Source organism: Cynocephalus volans, chromosome 11 (assembly GCF_027409185.1).
Source record: "Cynocephalus volans isolate mCynVol1 chromosome 11, mCynVol1.pri, whole genome shotgun sequence".
Classification (NCBI taxonomy): Eukaryota; Metazoa; Chordata; class Mammalia; order Dermoptera; family Cynocephalidae; genus Cynocephalus; species Cynocephalus volans.
The window spans coordinates 115722787-115743045 of NC_084470.1; the positions used below are offsets into that span (position 1 = coordinate 115722787).

The 20259-nt window shown below is 34.3% G+C and overlaps 1 protein-coding gene across 3 annotated transcripts in view; it reads right to left on the reverse strand.

The window, feature by feature from the left end:
• The window catches only part of LPGAT1 (lysophosphatidylglycerol acyltransferase 1), a 72453-nt gene that overhangs the window by 21026 nt on the left and 31168 nt on the right, over positions 1-20259 (reverse strand). For all 3 annotated transcript variants that reach the window (XM_063114285.1, XM_063114284.1, XM_063114283.1), the window contains 2 exons: positions 16803-17076; positions 13487-13613 (listed from right to left, as the gene is read on the reverse strand). In XM_063114285.1, the coding sequence (XP_062970355.1) occupies positions 13487-13613; positions 16803-17076 (401 nt within the window). The remainder of the gene's footprint in view (positions 1-13486; positions 13614-16802; positions 17077-20259) is intronic.

The following is a 20259-nucleotide window of genomic DNA, read 5'->3' on the forward strand; positions in this document are numbered from 1 at the left end:
CTAAAGTTAGCAGACGGAAAGAAATCATTAAGATCAGAGCAGAACTGAATGAAATTGAAAATCAAAAAACAATTCAAAAGATCAACGAATCAAAAAGTTGGTTTTTTGAAAAGATAAATAAAATTGACAAACCATTAGCATGGCTAACAAAAAAAAGAAGAGAGAAGACTCAAATAACAAAAATTAGAAATGAAAAAGGCGATATTTTAATTTTTTAACAAAGTAACATACACATATTTTAAATTTTTAACAAAGTAACATACACATTTAAAATTTATTCATTAACTTCCTACTATGGAAGATAAGGACTGGGCTGTCTTACACCATTGTCTTTTTCTCCTCAGCTTCCTCCTCCTCCTCTCCTAGACAGTCAAAAATTCCTTCTTGGTGTCCACTCTGTCCTTTGTAACTATGTCTATGATTATACTTATTACTTTGTGTTCTGTTTATTTTTTTAGGTGTCTGTTTCCTGTATCTGACTGTGCTATACTGATCTTTGCACACCCAATGTATAAATAAGTGCCTGGTCCTTAGTGGGAACTGAGGTTTGCGGAACTGAATTAAATTGCTAATAATCCCCAGCATAAAACTTTGTGAGGTGCCATCTAGACAGCCATCAATACCTTTGGCATAGTTAACTGACATTACCAGGGTTAATATGACAAAAATAACTCAGACGTCCAGAAACTACTTGTTATCAAAGATAAATTTATGGACAAGAACAGATACTGTTAAATTGAACATGTCGGAATATCTCCCAGCATTCAATCCCCAGAAGTTTTACTTTGAGCCATTATCCTGAGGTAAGCTGCTCAGTCCTAATCCCCGACATACTAAAATGTAATATTTATAGCTTCCCCCGGGAACCACTAGAAAGGTTTTTTAAAAAAACCATTCAGTTATCTAAAAATAAAATTCAGAGACTCAGATATAAACTTTTAGCTACTTAAAATACAGGGGATAAACCGAGGCAGACACTTCCAAAGACTCTACAAGTAGCAAACATAGGGTCATACTGGTAGATCACTGAGTGACTCTGAGGTTTGCGTGGATGGAAAGACGGCAAACACTCAGTACCTAGGCCACAGCTTCCCTTCACAGTCAGAGATAATTGAGCCCCTTTCCCGTGAGCCCTGCTCCTTGAAACAGCCAAAGCTATGAAAAGCAAGATGCCACTTTTAGCTCAAGAATCCTTAAAGGCAATCTTATCATTACCAGATGACTAATTTGGGGGCTGAGGGTGGTAAACTCCTCAACATGTATTATTAGTACCTAAGTGTGAATCACTTAGATGTGTAGAGTTCCTCACAGTTATTGAGAAAAATTAACCTAAACCCTGGTCCCCAATATGTTGAATAACTGATTTTCACTATATTAATTTTATTCTAATTTAACTTTTACTTAAAAAAGTATTATTATATAAATTTAAACCTCTTAAAGTTTTAAACTATGGATAAAACACTACAATATGAAAATCTAGACTATCTGTGTAATTTGAATATTTCAATATCCTTGATTTAAAAGAGAAAAATTGGGCTGGCCCTGTTAACTCAGCTGTTTAGAAATCAGGCTGGCCTGTTAGCTCCAGTGTAATGCCAAGGTCAAGGGTTTGGATCCCCATATCAGCCAGCCATCAAAAGTAAATAAATAAATATAGAATTTAAAAAATGAATAAAAGGGAAAATCTACTTAGTATCTAGTAAATGCATCACATTCTAAATGTGAGCTTATTAAATTTTTATAACTACTAGATGAAAATGCTTTTGTTGCAATTAGTGAAATAATTATTAAACCCAAATTATAAATTGTACAGGCAATTTCTTTTTTCAGTTAATTTTTTTAATTGAAGAATTCATGCACATTGTTAAAAAAACACTCAAATAGTACAATGAGAAGTGAGAGTCCCTCCCCAGAGGCAACCACTGTCAACAGCTGCATGTCAACTATAAGGTGGTGGCTGTACTGCCTGCCTTTAAGGGCTGAGGGAGAACAGTAATTACCTTTTAGGCTTTTTTTTAAAGTGCTGCCTGCTAAATATCCAATTAAATTCTAACCAATTCTTTATTAGATTGATTTTAAGGTGCCTCCCAATTTCAGAGATGTTAATATGTGAAAAAATATGCATCTTAATTTATGAAATATGGTTTATGATTTCTATCTTATTGTGCAGTTTTCAGAACTTAATTCTGGTATCTAAGAAGTGACATTACTTTATCTCTATGGGGTGGGCTTTGGATATCACTTTTACAACTCTCAAATATAAGAAATACAATTAGAAAATCATCCCAAATCTACCAGTTTTGCAGACTGGGCTGGGGGGAACAACTGTAATTTTAAATAGGGTGAAAAGGTGACATCTGAGTAGACTTGAAGGAAGTGAGAAAATCAGTCACACAGATCTCCAAGGAAAGATTCTGTGGAGGATGAAACAGCCAGTACAAAGGCCCTGTGGTAGGAACATGTTTGGCATGTCCAAAGACAACAAGAAAGTCAGTAGAGCCAAAGGGGAGTATTTGAATAAGGAGAAGTAGCAGGTGATGAAGTCAGAGAGAAGGAACAGATCAAACAGGGACTTAGATGCCATTGTAAGGGTTCTGTGTTTTTAGATGCAAAGCTATGATGGGATTCTGAACCTAAGACTAACATTATCTGACTCAGATTTTAAAAGGATCACTCTGGACACTATGTTGGAAATAGATGCTAGAGGGACAAAGGTAAAAAGACGGTAATACATTAAGAGGTCATGTGTTATCTGGAACAAGGTAGAGGTGATGGTGGCTAGGTCCAGGTGAAAAAAGTGATCAGATCCAAGATATATATTTGAATTTAGAACCAAAAGGATTTCCTGACTGAGTGGCTGTGAGATGTGAGAGAGGAGCTGAGGATCATTCCAAGGTTTTCGATCTGAGCAACTGGAAGGATGGAAGTTGCTATCAGTAACGAGATGGGGAAAGATACAGAGGAGTATATATTTGTAGGATATCCACAGTTCAGTTTTAGAGATGATTATTAGACATACAGAAGAAGTCAAGCTGTCAGATATAAAAATCTGTTTAATATAGTCCTTTGAAAAATACAGAACATTTTATTTAGCCATTCCTCCACTGATGGACATTTTGGTTATTACTTTTTACTCTTACAAAAAATTCTGAAGTGATACCCCTGTCTTGGTCTAGGATATGAAGTCCTTAATAGAACTGTTATATGAAGAGGATTTGAGATAATGCCAAATTGCTCTTCAAATTGGCTGCACCAATTTGTGTGTTAATTTCCCTACAATCTTACCAATACTTGATATTGATGAGTAAAAAATAGTTTTTTGCCCTATTTTGCATTTCCCTGATCTATTTAAATATTTTTATTTCTATGAATGATTTTTATGTCTTTTGCCCATTTTTCTATTGAGTTTTAAAAATTATTATTGATCTGTAGAAATTATTTACATACCTACTCAATATTAATTCCTGTTACGTGCATTTCAAACACTTTAACTTTGTTTATGGTGTCTTTTGCATACCCGGTTTTTACTTTTGATTCAGTCAAATTTATCTTTTCCTTCATGATTTATGACTTCTGATTTTTGTAAGGGCTACCCTACTGTGAGAACCTTAAGAGTCTCCTATATTTTCTTCAAATACTTTAGAGTCTCATTATTGATGCTGAGATAAAATTCATCTGGAATTTTTTTTTGGTATATTGTATGGGATATAATTCTAATTCTGTTTTCTCCCACATTGTAAATCAATGGTCCTAATACCACTTTTTGAATAGTTGGTCCTTTCTCCATTGATATGTGATACCTACTCAATCATACATGAATTCTCAAATAAATCTAGATCTGGATTTTCTAATCTTTCCATTGATCTGGCCCTGCTCCTACACTATATTGTCTTAATTAAACTAAGCTGTGACATCTGGTAGAAAGAATTCCTGTTTTTTTCATCTTTAAAACTCTTATTCATTTATCTTTACTCTCTCAAGTAAATTTTTTTCTTTTCTTGACTGGTAAGGGGATCGCAACCCTTGGCACGGTGTGGTCTGCACCATGCTCAGCCCCTGAGTGCACCGGCCATCCCTATATAGGATCCGAACCCGCGACCTCAGCGCTAGCAGTGCCGCACTCTCCCAAGTGAGCCACGGGGCTGGCCCTCAAGTAAATTTTAAAACCATTTTGTCAAGTTTCCTGAAAAACCATCCTGGATTCTAACTGGAATTACATTAAATTTATAGATTAAGTTGAATGAACTGTCATCTTTATAATTTTGAACCTTGCCCTCTACAAACACAGTATCTTTTTCCATGTATTCAGGTCTTTTACAATCTTACATTTTAGAGAGTACATAAATGAAATGATATAATGTCTGAGACTTGTTTCAAAATAATCCAATGGAGTCTGGAAAATAACATAGTGGAAACAACTTCACCATAAGTTGATAATTGTTGAAGGGGTGTGATGGGTATGATGAGGCCTCAAATTTTCTGTAATAAAAAGTTTTGAAGGGAATAACTATTTCTGAAATTATAGTCCCTAAAACCTTATAAATATTTGTGGGTTTTTGTTTTGTTGTTTTAGGGGGTAAGGATAAAAGCTGAAGGGAAAACCAAAATGATATATTAATCATAAATATGTATAGGTTTAGGCATAAAATTACTAAATATTATACTGTGCTTTTAAGTGTTCGTAATTTTTCTTATAAAATTTTCCCCTCATCTCTTTGACAATCATTATCTCTACGAAGATGTAATTTTAATAATACAAACTAATGTAGAGTATGCATCTAGCAATGGAATTGCTAGATCATAGGTTATGTGCACTATCTTTGACTTTTGCAAATCTGACTACCTTGAAATGTTCTATCATTTCTTTTGTTAATTAAAAAAAACCTGAAGCAAACACGTCAAAGTGTTATTTGTCCAGTCTTGCTACTGAGCATATGTGTCTTAAAATAAATTAAATATTCCTTTTCTGAATTAATTCCCCCACTCCAGTTGAAAATAAGTCTTGCCTAAAGTCCCTAATTAAATGCCTTCCCCAAAGTAACCAAAGTTCTAACCAAATTAAACATGAAAGCAACACCTCTGCTTTTAGTAATCTATCTATACACTATATTTATGGTTATATCTTTTCTCAAGATTTTAAACATGAAAATATAAGCTACTTCTACACAAGAAGATCATCTGCTCTAACTTACTGTCTTAGTCTAGAGTGAAGCAGACATTTATACTAAGGTCAGGGGTTACTTTTGCTTTTATCCCAATTAACACTCTATCCCTGTAATTAAAATATAATCATGTCCAATTTTTCTATTAACCACTTAACAGCAGCACATGGCACTCACTATTTACTTAATAGTAATAAGCTGTCTTCCAGTTTGACAAAAATAAAAAGGGGAAAGGGGGAGGAAAAAGTTCTTTACTCTCAAATGTTTCTCATAGCTGAGTCTTAGTTCCACCTTTAAAACAAGTTTTACTTTTGAAAAAGATCAATAATGTAGTTGAAGGCATACTAATGAAAAATTTTCCCTAGTTAAACAAATATATAATATTGGGAAGGAATGAATAAGGAAAAACATCTTTTCTCTTAAAGTAACAAATGGTTGAGATCCAATACATGGGAAATGCTGATTTACAAATACTGGACTTATCAATAATCCATACATATTTTATATCTTAATGACGGTATTTTATATTTGTAAGGTGCTTTGTAGTTTTTAAAACACTTTTTACCAGTATATCATTTGGTGCTCACAACAATGCATTCACTGAAACTGGGGCAACTTCTGGCCACCAAAGTCCCAGGATGGGCTGCCTGAGGAGCTATACTTGTATTGGGTTTAATTAGCAAAGTGGCCTGGGCACTTAATCACCATTTGCCACAAGTTTTCTAAGGAATAAGCTCTAAACACCTGCTCTAAAAGTGCAACTTTTGGTAGACAATAGCACTACCTATTTGTAAGATAGGGTCTATTATATAATTATGCCACAAATGCTTACTTTATCTATGTGGTATTTTAGGTCCTTATGTGGTATTTTAAAAATCACATGTACATTTAGGGTTCATCTCTTCCAGAAATCCTAAAAATCGATATAAGCCGAAGATGTAAGAAGTGAATTAATGTAGAAAACTATTATTGGAAGAAAAAAAGAGTTTATTTCAGAGCACTTAAAATAAGCTACTATTCTTACGCTTTTTTCCTAAATGGGAGCATAGAAATTTAGAATCTCGAAAAACATACTGCTGCACATTCTGGTAATCTAGATATTCTTTTCCTATTTAAATAAATAGCAAAAAATTTTTAAAGAACTTATTCTTATTAACACTGTACGAAGGGAGTCACTCATAGGGAAAATGCCATTTCTGCTCAGAGATCTCTGTATACCTGTCACATATACTTGTTCCAATGAGGTACAGAACACAGTAGAACTTATTTGGTAGATTTGACTATAATTTACAAGAGAAAAGAAATGTATTATGGAAATAAAGAATGGTCTAATCACTGATTAATGTTAAATAAATTATGCCAATTTTATTATTTCCCAAGGGAATTCTTATAGTAACAAATGTTACAGCATGATACAATACCCTAGCCACCCAGAGGCACATTTTGTGGCTTTCAGCGGGCACCAAGGTGTACTACACAGGAGAAGATACACAGAAACTTATTGTAGATTTAGTACTTATGAATTGTTAAAACTTCTTAACTTGCTTGTACTTTGAACTTGGAGTTTCTCTAACAATTGTGCTTCATTTAATTACTACCATCTCCAAATTTGCTTTGATTTGATCTAAAATGACTGCCTTTTAAGTATAATAGTGCTCTAGGATTTATATATATTAGCTCTTTTGATAGACTTCTACTACCTGCATCATTTCTTTTAAATTGGAGAAATTAAAATACATTAAATATTCTAAGTGGTATCTAATAAAAGCTGAACAGAATAGAATAATTATTTTCTGACTCTCATATGTCATACTCCCCAAGATTATACTGAAAAAACTAGCAAAAGTACTAACTTGCCCAGCTGTACCATAATCGCTAAGTAATCACTTCAATTAAATTCTCTAAGAATGAGAGCTACTTTATTTAAAGAAAAAAGTCAGCTGGGGTTCTAGAAGAAAACAAATCCTAGGGGCTGGCCGGTTGGTTCAGTTGGTCACAGAGCACAGCCATGTAACACGAAGGCCAAGAGTTCAAAAAAAAAGGAAGAAAACAAATCCTTTCTATGTCATGTGAAGCAAAATTGGTTTGTACCATATGGCTTAATTCTTAATAGTAATGTTCTGGGGAAATTATTCTTATTTGAGGCCAGCCCGTGGCTCACTCGGGAGAGTGTGGTGCTGATAACACCAAGGCCACGGGTTCGGATCCTATATAGCGATGGCTGGTTCGCTCACTGGCTGAGAGTGGTGCTGACAACACCAAGCCAAGGGTTGAGATCCCCTTACGGGTCATCTTTTTTTTTTTTAAAAAAAGAAATTATTCTTATTTGTAGGGGAAAAAATACATGAATAGTTTTAAAAATCTGCCTGTCGGTGAAGATAAGTAAGTCAACACTAAGCAAAATGACTGTTTTTCAGTGAACTTTATAGTTCCAGGCAAACTTGCCCTATCGTTTTGGGCACCCATTCTCCACTTTAAGCAGTCAACGCTATCCAGTTTTTCTCACCAACTTCCTCACATTAATAGAGAAAGGGATCTAACCCCAATTATATTATTGACATGTGTGTGTCTGTATGTATACATATGATTTCTAATGCTGCATTTTAAAACATTTACTCTAATTGGAAACATCTTATCCTTGTTTAAATTTTTAAAAATATAACCAAACAAAGGGAGGGTTTGAACTAAAACCGTCTTTCTTTCCTTATCTCCTATAGTATCCTGATGGCTTAGAACAGCACATGAGGAGTCCATCTACAGTTGACAGAGACCACTCCTGGGAGCTGCTAAGGACATGGCCCACATTCCTTCTCACAAGCTTCTTGCAAAATCTCAGTACTATCCTGACACCAGGATACCTCTGGGCTCTCCTGTCCCTTTCATTTGCCCTCTCTTTCCAACCTGAACACAGGTCCTTCTCCTTCCCTAACATTGGTTAGACAATGATCTATGTTAAATTCCTGGGAAGAAAAAGAAAGCATATCTTCACCTGTCCCAAGACTCCTAGGGTGTGTATGTATGTATAAATAAATAGTCAAGCATAATTTGTACTTTAATTAATATTTTGGAGTATGATTCTATATCATAATTTAATCGCTCCTAACCTAACACAATGAACTTTTCATACATATAAAAATAAAACTGTTTCTAGAGAAATTTTTCCAGGGCCTAGCACATCACCTTGTTCATAGTAAATGCTCAGTAAAGTAAAATGGACAACGTATGGAAGGGAGGCAAAACAGTCATCAAGAATTACATTCTTACCTTATACATAAACTTCATAATTCAGCAATTTAAATCATATATTAGAATCAATTGTAATTTTATCATCATCCCTCACACATCAAAACCCCCAACTATAACGTTTAATTTTATATCTTAAAATTTAAGTTTCAAATTCTTTCAACTCTGTTCTTATATTTGTAAAACTCTGATCGTTTACACACATGAACATACACCACCTATCTTACTATCAAGGGATATAAACTTTAAGTAGTTTTCCTCTTGAATTGAGGGCTTTGTGGCAAGGAAGCTTGGGACCAATTCCTTATATTTGTAAGTCAGCTGCCATGGGGTGATATCTTTGACAAGGAAATAGAGTAAAGCTAAATGGCCTATAAAGTGATCAAATCCATACAGGGCTTATCAGCACTATGCTTTGATCTAAATACCTATATACATTTATAGAAACTCTTAAAAAAATCTACACTCAAAAGACATAGACTGACTGGATTAAAAAGATGGACCCAACTATATGCTGCCTTCAAGAGACTCACCTCACCTGTAAAGACACACATAGACTAAGAGTGAAAGGATAGAAAAAGATATACCATGCAAATAGAAATGAAAAACGAGCTGGAGTAGCTATTCTTACATCAAATAAAATAGACTTTAAACCAAAAACCATAAAAAGAGATAAAGAAGGCCACTATATAATGATAAAGGATCTATCCATTAAGAAGATATAACAATCATAAATATATACGCAATGTTGGAGCAACTGGACTTATAAAGCAAACACTATTAGATCTAAAGAATGAGATAGACACTAACACCATAATAGTGGGGGACCTGAACACCCCACTCTTAACATTGGACAGATATCTAGGCAAAAAATAAATAGAGAAACACAAGATCTAAACAACACTTTAAACCAATTGGACTTGGCAGATATCTACAGAACATTCCATCCAACAACCTCAGAATATTCTTCTTCTCATTAGCACATGGAACATTCTCCAGGATAGACCACATTAGGTCACAAAGCAAGACTCAACAAATTCAAAGATATTGGAATTATTCCATTTATTTTTTCAGATCACAATGGATTAAAATTAGAAATCAGTAACAAACAAAACTCTGGAAACAACATTCTACTTAATGACATATAGGTCCAAGAGGAAATTAAACAGGAAATTAAAAAATTTCTTGAAACTAATGAAAATAATGACACATCATATCAAAACCTGTGGGATATTGCAAAAGCAGTACTAAGGGGGAAATTTATAGCATTAAATGTTTACTTCAGAAGAATGGAAAGATGGCAAATAAACAACCTAACACTTCACCTTAAAGAACCTGAAAAACAAGAACAATCCAAACCCAAAGTTAGTAGATGGAAAGAAATAATTAAGATCAGAGCAGAACTAAATGAAATAGAAACCCAAAAATGATACAAAAGTTCAATGAAACAAAAAGTTGGCTTTTTGAAAAGATAAATAAAATTGACAAACCTTTAGCAAGGCTAACTAAGAAGAGAGCAGACCCAAATAACAAAAATTAGAAATGAAAAAAGGTAATATTACAACTGATACATCAGAAATACAAGGAATCATTAGAGACTACTATAAACAACTATATGCTAACAAATTTGAAAATCTGGAGGAAATGGATAAATTTCTGGACACATACAAACTACCAAAACTGAACCAAGAAGATACAGAAAACCTGAACAGAACAATAACAATAAAAGAGATTGAAGCTGTTATCAGAAGGCTCCCAACAAAGAAAAGACCAGGACCGGCCATCTGGTCCTGGTTCACTACAGAGTTCTACCAAAACTTCAAAGAGGAATTGATAACAATTCTCTTCAAACTATTCCAAAAGACTGAAACAGGCCATTCTCTCAAACTCATTCTATGAGGCAAACATTACCCTGATACCAAAACCAGACAAAGATACTTCAAAAACAGAAAACTACAGGCCAATATCCTTGATGAATATAGAAGCAAAAATCCTCAATAAAATACTAGCTAACAGAATACAGCAACACATACACAAAATTATACACTATGATCAAGTGGGATTGATCCCAGGGATACAAGGTTGGTTCAACATATGCAAATCAATAAATGTGATACACCACATCAATAAAAGCAAAGACAAAAATCATATGATCATCTCTACAGACGCTGCAAAAGCATTTGACAAAATTCAACATTCCTTCATGATAAAGACTCTCTACAAGTTAGATATAGATGGAAAGTATCTCAACACAATTAAAGCCATATATGATAAACCCACTGCCAATATCATCCTGAATGGGAAAAGCTGAAAGCTTTTTCCTTAAGAACAGGAACTAGACAAGGATGCCCACTCTCACCACTCCTATTCAACACAGTTTTGGAAGTATTAGCCAAAGCAATCAGAGAAGAGAAGAAAACGAAGGGCATCCAGATTGGAAAAGATGAAGTCAAGCTGTCCCTGTTTGTGGGTGATATGATCCTATATATTGAACAGCCACAAGCCTCTACAAAAAACCTCTTAGAGTTGATAAATGATTTCAGCAAAGTTGCAGGATACAAAATCAACACACAAAAATCAGTATCGTATCTATACTCCAACAGTGAACATGCAGAAACAGAAATCAAGAAAGCTAGTCCATTTACAATAGCCACCAAAAAAATAAAATACCTAGGAATAAAGTTAACCAAGGATGTGAGAAATCTCTACAAAGAGAACTACAAACCGCTGTTGAGAGAAATTAAAGAGGACATAAGATGGAAAGATATCCCATGCTCTTTGACTGGAAGAATTAACATTGTGAAAATGTCCATATTACCCAAAATGATCTACAGATTTAATGCAATTTTCGTCAAAATTCCAATGACACTTTTCTCAGAAATGGGGAAAAACTATCTAGACATTTACATGGAACAACAGGAAGACCACGCACAGCCAAAGCAATCCTGAGCAAAAAAATAAAGCTGGAGGCATAAACTATATTACAAAAGGCTATAATAACCAAAACAGCATGGTACTGACATAAAAACAGACACACACTATCAATGGAATAGAATAGAGAATTCAGAAATCAACCCATACACCTACAGCCATCTGATCTTTGACAAAAGCACCAAGTCTACACACTGGGGAAGAGACTGCCTCTTCAGCAAATGATGCTGGGAAAAATGGATATTCATATGTAGGAGAATGAAACTAGACCCATACCTCTCACCATATACCAAAATCAACTCAAAATGGATTAAATAATTACATACACATCCTGAAACAATAAAACTCCTTAAAGAAGACATAGGGAAAATACTGCAGGAAGTAGGAGTGGGTACAGACTTCATGAATATGACCCCAAAAGCACAGGCAACCAAAGGAAAAATAAACAAATGGGATTATATCAAACTAAAATGCTTCTGCACAGCAAAAGAAACAATTAACAGAGTGAAAAGACAAACAACAGAGTGGGAGAAAATATTTGCAAAATACACATCTGACAAAGGATTAATGTCCAGAATATACAAGGAACTCAAACAACTTTACAGCAAAAAACAAATAACCCAATTAAAAAATGGGCAAAGGAGCTGAACAGGCATTTCTCAAAGGAAGAGATATGAATGGCCAACAGATACATGAGAAAATGCTCAACATCACTCAGCATTTGGGAAATGCTAATCAAAACCACACTGAGATACCAACTCACTCCAGTTAGGATGGCTAATATCCAAAAGACCGAGAATGATAAATGCTGGTGAGGTTGTGGAGAAAAAGGAACTCTCATACACTGTTGGTGGGACTGCAAAATGGTGCAGCCTTTATGGAAAATGATATGGAGGCTCCTCAAACAATTACAGATAGATCTACCATATGACCCAGCTATTCCACTGCTGGGAATATACCCAGAGGAATGGAAATCATCATGTTGAAGGGATACCTGTACTCCCATGTTTACTGCAGCACTATTTACAATAGCCAAAAGTTGGAACCAGCCCAAATGTCCATCATCAGATGAGTGGATAAGGAAACTGATATCTACACAATGGAATTCTACTCTGCTATAAAAAAAGAATGAAATACTACCATTCCCAACAACATGAATGGACTTAGAGAAAATTATATTGAGTGAAACAAGTCAGGCACAGAAAGAACAATACCACGTTCTCACTTATTTGTGGGAGCTAAAAATAAATATACAAACAAACAAAGCGAGAGGAAGAAGACACAACAATCACAATTCCTTGAACTTAAGATAAGTGAACAGATATGATATAGTGGCAGTGGGGAAGGGAAGAAAGAGAGGGGAAAAAGAGGAATGGGTAAAGGGACACAAGAACACAAATCAACTACAATATATATTGAGAAGTTAAAAAAAAAATTTCAAGAAGCTAACACAATAGATATTCAATATATGTTTTTGCTGTTGTTTAAGCAAAGAACATAGCATATTAAAATATTAAAAATTTAAAAGCATAAATCACATCTAAATTATCAATTTAATCATTCAGAAAATCTATGGATTAACGATTTAAAAAAAAATTCCACTTCTATCAATACATATCTACTTAACCCGAGTGAGTGTATATTTATATCCTTTAAGTTACTTTTACTCAAGCGTGTCAGACAATCAAATACTCATAGTGCCTCTAGAATGTCATTTATAGAGATCTTTATTGCTCAGTGAAAATAACTACTTCAAATGATATTTTTATATTAAAAATTCGGCATAAGAATGACCTTTGAGGAGCAAACAGAACTGAGGTCACCAGCGGTGTGAAAGGAGGGTCGGTAAGAGACGAATTTGTAAAGGGCCACAAAGAACGATTACATTGTATATTGCTGAATATACTAATTATCTGATTTGAACATCACATACTGCACACAGGTACTGATATTCAACTCTGTACACCACAGACATGTATAAACAACTATGCTACAATTTTTTAAAATTTTGTTTTAAATAAATAAAAAAAGAGAATGATCTTTGAGCCAACTATTTCTACTGTCTAATTCAAAATTAAATATTAAAACATTGACACTGTCCTGAGGTAGTATTGTTGGATATGTACTGAGTACTAACATAGAATTCTTACCTGTAATGTACATGTGTGACTGTTGGTTTCCTATATCCAAGGATCCAGGTTTGAATATCTATAGGTTCAGCTTTGGGATAAGCTATAGTTGTATCTATTATCCACTGGAGGCCTTTTGATTTGCTGTCTGAGAATAAAGGGGGAAAAAACTTAAAATTAGATCAATTTTTATATTATCTGCAGCAAATAACATAGTATAGACTACAAGAGCAGTACAGATAAGCCTTTACTTTAAGAAAACAGGATGCACTTTTGTGCTACTGTTCTATAATGCACTTAGGGTGAAATTAAGCATTTCCTGTTATATGACAAAATGTATGAACCTCAAAACAAATTAACATGTAACAGCTCTATTATTTACTGGTCATGCACCATTCAAGTATTCAATATAGTTATGTACTATCAAAGTCTAATTTACATTTTACCACTCTTATGAAAAACTCACCCATGAAAAGGTTAGAAGCTAAAGTATCACATCATGAAAATAAAAAACAGACTTCAAAACAAAACTATTCACTAAATGTAACAACATAACACAAACACCAAGATTTGTGCTACTTGGGAGACATTAATAAATATTGATACATGGCAATAAAATTAAGCATTTTCGGGGGCACACATTATTGTTAGTTGCTGCTCTGTTTAAACCAAAGCAAAATAACTCCCAATTTTAGCAAGAGTTATGGACAAATAAAGCAATAAACCTTCCTGCTCCCTGGAAGGTACAACAGGTAACTACTGCTGTGGAGAGGGTATGGGGAAGTTCTGCTTAGGTTGGTCCTTTGCACACTGTTTTTGCTCCCAGCATGGAGTCCAAAGTTGGACAAGAATTGAGCAGGGAATCCTCACAGAGAATGCTGATAGCCAGAGTTTAAAGTGTAATGCTCTATTCTTTGTTTGAGGTATCTAAGACATCCCTAAAAAAACTCATTTTGACGTGTAAGTCCAAATATGCATTAGGAATCAATGATACATTACTTTTGTATGTCAAATAATTTAAAACTGGCTTTAAATTCTCTAAAGACTTTAGAACAACATTCTGAAAGGGGAAAAGTACCTGTAAAACAAGTGATATTAAAAATTAATTTTTAAATAACATATTGCTAAAGGATCAGAGTTTATGTAAAGAAACACATTTTAACAAGATACCAGTGATGTACATCCTGAAACGTTTAGGGATAAAGTATACTGATGTCTGCAGCTTATTTTGAGAGGCATTAAAAAAAAGAAACCAGGATGAACTAATGGATGGATAGAAGGATGGAGAGAGATGTGAAAAAGCCAAAATAGTAAAATGCCAATAACAGAATCTAGTTGGTCAGCTCATGGATATCCACTGTAAAATTGTTTCAACTTTTTATAATAAAACAATGGGAAAAAAGTCACCAGAGTTCAGTTTAACATCTGTTAAATGATACAATAAACAAACAAAAGAAATACGAACCTTTTAAAGCTAATCAGGAGAACTTAATTTGATATATATGTATGGCTCACATATAAAAACAGACACAACGGCATGGTTTGTGTTCACATGGAATAAACACTAGTGAATGTGAACACTAAAGAAAATGCAAAATACCAAAACATAGAAAAGAAAATAGTAAAATACAGGTAAAACTAGTTTTTGGGGTATATTTATGATTTTTCCTAAACAGCTAAAATATTTTAACCAAGGTATGATAAATAATAAACTACTTTGTTCTGGTTATAAACAAATTGTTTTCTGCAAAACAAAGAACTATTTTTCTTCAATATTATGCAATCAGACAATTGCCCCTACCGTTGAGATCTAGAACACCACACGGTATTGACTAGGTGGAACTATTTTAAAGTATCAGTCTTTATTAGGGCAACTAATCTTGTTTGGAAGACCTTGGCCTTCAAGTTTTGGCTTGGCTGACATTGCCACAGTATCTCTTCAGCGGTGAAGCTATTCTGAACTTTCCTTTTCTATTAAAAGACTCTTTCAATTTGTCTTTTTAATAGATGGTGAAAGATTAAGAGAGCCGACTGCCAAGCAGCTGCTTGGAAAAAACAAACGAAAGGAAAATTTGGTGCAATCTCACGGTACTATTTCTATGTCTAGCCCTCACTGCCATTTAAAAACACCTATTTCTGAGGGCCAAGGGCCAATCATTTCAATTTATATTTTATCTAAAGAATGTTAAAAGAACTAGACAAATACTACTAAGGAAACAGATCTAGTGAGTATCTTTCAATCTTTTAATATATAATCAAACTTTCACAGTAGTATCTTAAAACTTGTTCAAAAGTCTTCATGCGGTTGGCACAAATACCTCCTGCAAAATGTCATGATTTACCAGGCTATCTCCAAGATAACTGCATCTTTTAGTGTGGTTTCCTTTTTCCTGGCCATAAAAGTAATACATACTCATTATTAAAAAATGTAAAATTCAGAAAAGTATTAAGAAATAGGGAAAAATCATCCATAATGTTACAATTCAGAGAAGCAATCACTGCCAAATTTTGGTATCCTTCCTTTCACTCATTTCCTACTACCTTATTGTTTACAGACCTGAGCTCACACTGCTTTCATTAGAGTTGTGAGTCCCCCCCGCCCTATTAACATTACAGTATAAGCATTTGTCCAATCCAATAGAATCTCTCCATAAACATCATTTGTAATGGCTGTGTTGTATTTCATTTTATAGATATTTCATAATTACTTAATCATTCTCCCTCTGGCTATTTCAATTTTTTGCTATTATAAATATTGCTGTGATAAACTGCTTTATGCTTCAGATTATTTCCTTTTAATATTATTTGCAGTGGAATAATGCAGACATTTACTAACAGTTTAAGGTTCTTAATAAATGCTGGCAAATACATTAAATTAATTCTTGTATTAAAGATAAACAAAAACTTCCTGTATCACTATTTGTTTTTGCATATCTATGATTAGTTTTTCAAATAAATCGTTTCTATATCTATATCTTCTAATCTAGCAAGTCCACTTCTAGGAATCTATACTACAGAAATAGTTTGACAAATATGTAAAAATATTTACAGAAATGTTTACTGCAGCAGCGAGAAAGGTCCAGAGTAAGGATAGGTAGGACAGGGGAAAGACACCTTTGACTTTATGCATTTCTATATTATTTGAATAAATTATTGTAAGCATGGACTACTTTTATAAATAGAAACATTAAAGAATTATAGCTTCATCTTCTCCCTGATTATTATTTCTATTTGATAAAAATTATAAATATAAAAAAAAAAAACAATTACCATCTTCTAGAACTCCAGAAAATCCTTTAATTCTAACAAGGTAAAAAAATGCTAAAAACCATCATACCTAATTCTTTAGCATCTCCTCCTGCTGGATTTCCATTTTCCTGTCGTGCTACAAGTGTACTCAAAATAATTTTTGTTGCCCCAAACCTTGGCAGAGTGACGTGTGTAAGAAATGGCAAGTTATTTTTCTTGGCAAATGTCTGACTTGTTTCTCGCCTCTTCCTGAGGAAGCCCCCTTCTGGAAACAAAACAATCCATTTTCGATTTCTGCTCCTGTAATTATTTTCTAGGTGCTTCTTGAGAAGAAGCAGCTGTTGGTCACGATAAGATTTTCCCTAGAAGGTACATACATATAATAAGTACAGGTAATCTGAAATTAAAATGCCATAAAATTAAATAACAACTTCTACATTAGAATCCAATCTTAGAACAGAATAGTGATTTACCCCCAACTTATTTCCCTTTTTGACCACAATGGTAAGAGAGAAGTTATTAGCACTTTTAATCTTTCCTCCTGAAGGAAAAGCAAATTGCTCTGACTGCTGTGAAAATTCAGTCATTCCTCAATTCAGTGAATACTTACTGAGGCCCTACTATTTGCCAAGCATTGTCCTAGACACTAGAGACAGAGGAGTAAATAAGAGACCTTGTGGAGCTTTACTCTAGTTTGGTAAGATACTAGACATGGAGTGTAAATTCAATTGGTGATTTGTGTTATGAAAGAAAGAGTAAGAGGATAGAAAGGGTCGAGAAGTTCAGGGAAAGCTGATCTGAGATCACATTTGAGCAAAGAGCTGATAACGTAAGGGAATAAGCCATGTGAAGATGACAGGCAGAACACTCCAGGCTACGAGGAGGAAAGGCCAAAGGCCCTGAGGTGGGGATGAGCTTGGCAAGTTCAAAGAACAGCATCAAGGCCAGCGTGGCTGAAGTGTGATGAACGAGGATATTGTGGTAGGAGATGAAAGTGCAGCAGGAGGCGGAGACCAACTAAGAAGGGCCTTGTGCATAGTAAGTAGTTTTGGGTGGGAAATCAGTGTACAGTTTTGGACAAGGAAGTGTCATAATCTTATTTGTATTTTTAAAAAATCTGCTGGTTCCTGTGACAAAAAGACTGCAGGAGATAATTAAGACACTTTTGCAGCAGTCTACACAAGGGAGTTTAATGAGATTCGATTATAGTGTACTGATGAGAAGTGGGTACTTTCAGAAAAGAATTTGAAAATAAAGCTAACAGGACATTCTCATGGACTAGATCTTAGTTGTGAGGGAAAGAGAGGAAAGAGGATGACTTAAAAAGAAGAATCCAGGGCCGGCCTGTGGCTCACTCGGGAGAGTGCGGTGCTGATAACACCAGGGCCACCGGTTCGGATCCTATATAGGGATGGCCGGTTAGCTCACTGGGTGAGCGTGGTGTTGACAACACCAAGTCAAGGGTTAAGATCCCCTTATCGGTCATCTTTTAAAAAATAAATAAATAAATAAATAAATAAATAATAAAAAATAAAAAATAAAAAAATAAAAAGAATCCAGAAAAATTTGGAGGAAGGCCCCAAACCTACACAACTAAATATCACAAAGGTTCTGCCTTTCAGTGTGATCAATTTGCTAATAATTTTCCAGCAATTACAATTACAGAAGATCCTCAAAATAATTAGTATGCTTTCTGTCTGTAGGCTAAGTCTATCCCAAGTGCAGAACAAGTAAGACATTTTCTTAGCTAGTTTACTAAATTAAATTGATTATGATTAAGATAGCTATTAAGTTCCTAAGACTACACGTAAAATATTTTTACTATTCTTCAAAAATCTTATCAAAATGGTCTAGTAGCAAAGTCCCAAGAGACTTTTTTATTTTTTTTTTTACATTAATACCTTTTCTCTTCTCTCCCTCCATGCTATAGATTTTTATCTAATCTATTGGGGGGAAATGTTGCTCTTTAGAAATAAATTTTCAAATATCCTAGACACTTTGAGATATAGTCTTTAAGTATACAAAACTTTATACTGTAATAACAAGGAAAACATTTTGGAACACATAATTTTTGACTTTTATACCCTCCAAGTACACTAATAATTTAGTATAATTTAGCCTCTTCTTGATGCCTGAAGATTATCATTAGGGTCAATTGTTATACTACCCTATAAATTCAATAATTTCTTCAGACTGGAAATGATATAAGGGGCTGAGTTAGTTTTTCCACTGGATTCCCCAGGACTGCTAAGCTTTCCAGCTGCTGGTTCTGCTGTCTTCTCTGAGATACTAGGCTAGTTTCTTTGTTAGGTTGTTCTGATCACTGCTTATTTTATCTTGACCTTGTGGCCAATTCCCACTGCCACTTCTTCCTGAGGATCCAGTCTGTGCTTCTATTTGTCTCTGCTCAGAAGAAACACGATAACTGCACTGCATGTGAAAAAAGTACACTCTGTACATAAAATTGTCTGGAGTAAAGTATATGTATTTTATGACACGTATTTTCATAGAACTTAGAAGTTTTCCTACTCGCTTCCTCGTTATTTCTGAATTTGTGTTTCTTAGAAGAGGCTTAATTAGACTCACCAGTTATTCATTCAGTACTCATTACATGTAAGGCACTGCACAATCCAGGTTAAATTTGCTCAATATATAAACACCAGGTAAGTGTGGTATTACCACACATAAAAACTCTTACATATCATATTTCAGTTATCCACTTTGGAGAAAATAAAGCATGTGATATGAGCAGCATATAAGGGAAATACTATAATGTAGCAATAACGTGATAAGAAGCTATGATTCTTTTTCTTACACTCAACTATTCCTAATGCTTGGGACCCTTCCCAATTCACCTTTCTCCATCAAATACACACCCATTCTCAAAATTTATGCCAAATAATAATCTTCTCCTCTAAAGTTTTTCTGGATTCACAGATATCTGATGTGTTCACTTTTCCTACTATGAATTCCCAACATTTCCTATTATTATATTATTATTTATTTAATAATCTCCCTACTGGTAAATTTAGATACCTTCTATATCATATATAACAGTGCCTTGTAAATAAAAATAACAGTGATGCTATAGGTAATGATAGTGTAATCATGATAGAAATGATGATGAAGGTAGCAGGTGCTGTTCTGAGTGCTTTACATGCAGTGCTTCATTTAATCCTTACAACGACCAACTGAGGGGGGTACTATTATTCATCTGAAAAACAAAGAAACTTTGAGCATTTAAGTAAGTTGACTAATTCGCATAGCTAAGAAGTTGAAGAGCAGGGAATGTGGCAGGTGCTTGATAAATGTTTACTAAACTGCACTGTACCCTCTAGACGGGAGGAGAGTAGAGATTAGGATATTTGCATTATAAGCATTTTAATACTTATGCATACTCAAATTCAAATTGAAATGAATGTTTAGGGAACGAAGATTCAGAAGAAGAGCTCCCTGAGACACCAGAAATGGCCCTATCTATTATAATTTGTTTTGTTACACCTCTTTTTATAATCAAGAATCAGTCTGAAAAGGCTTTCACTGTG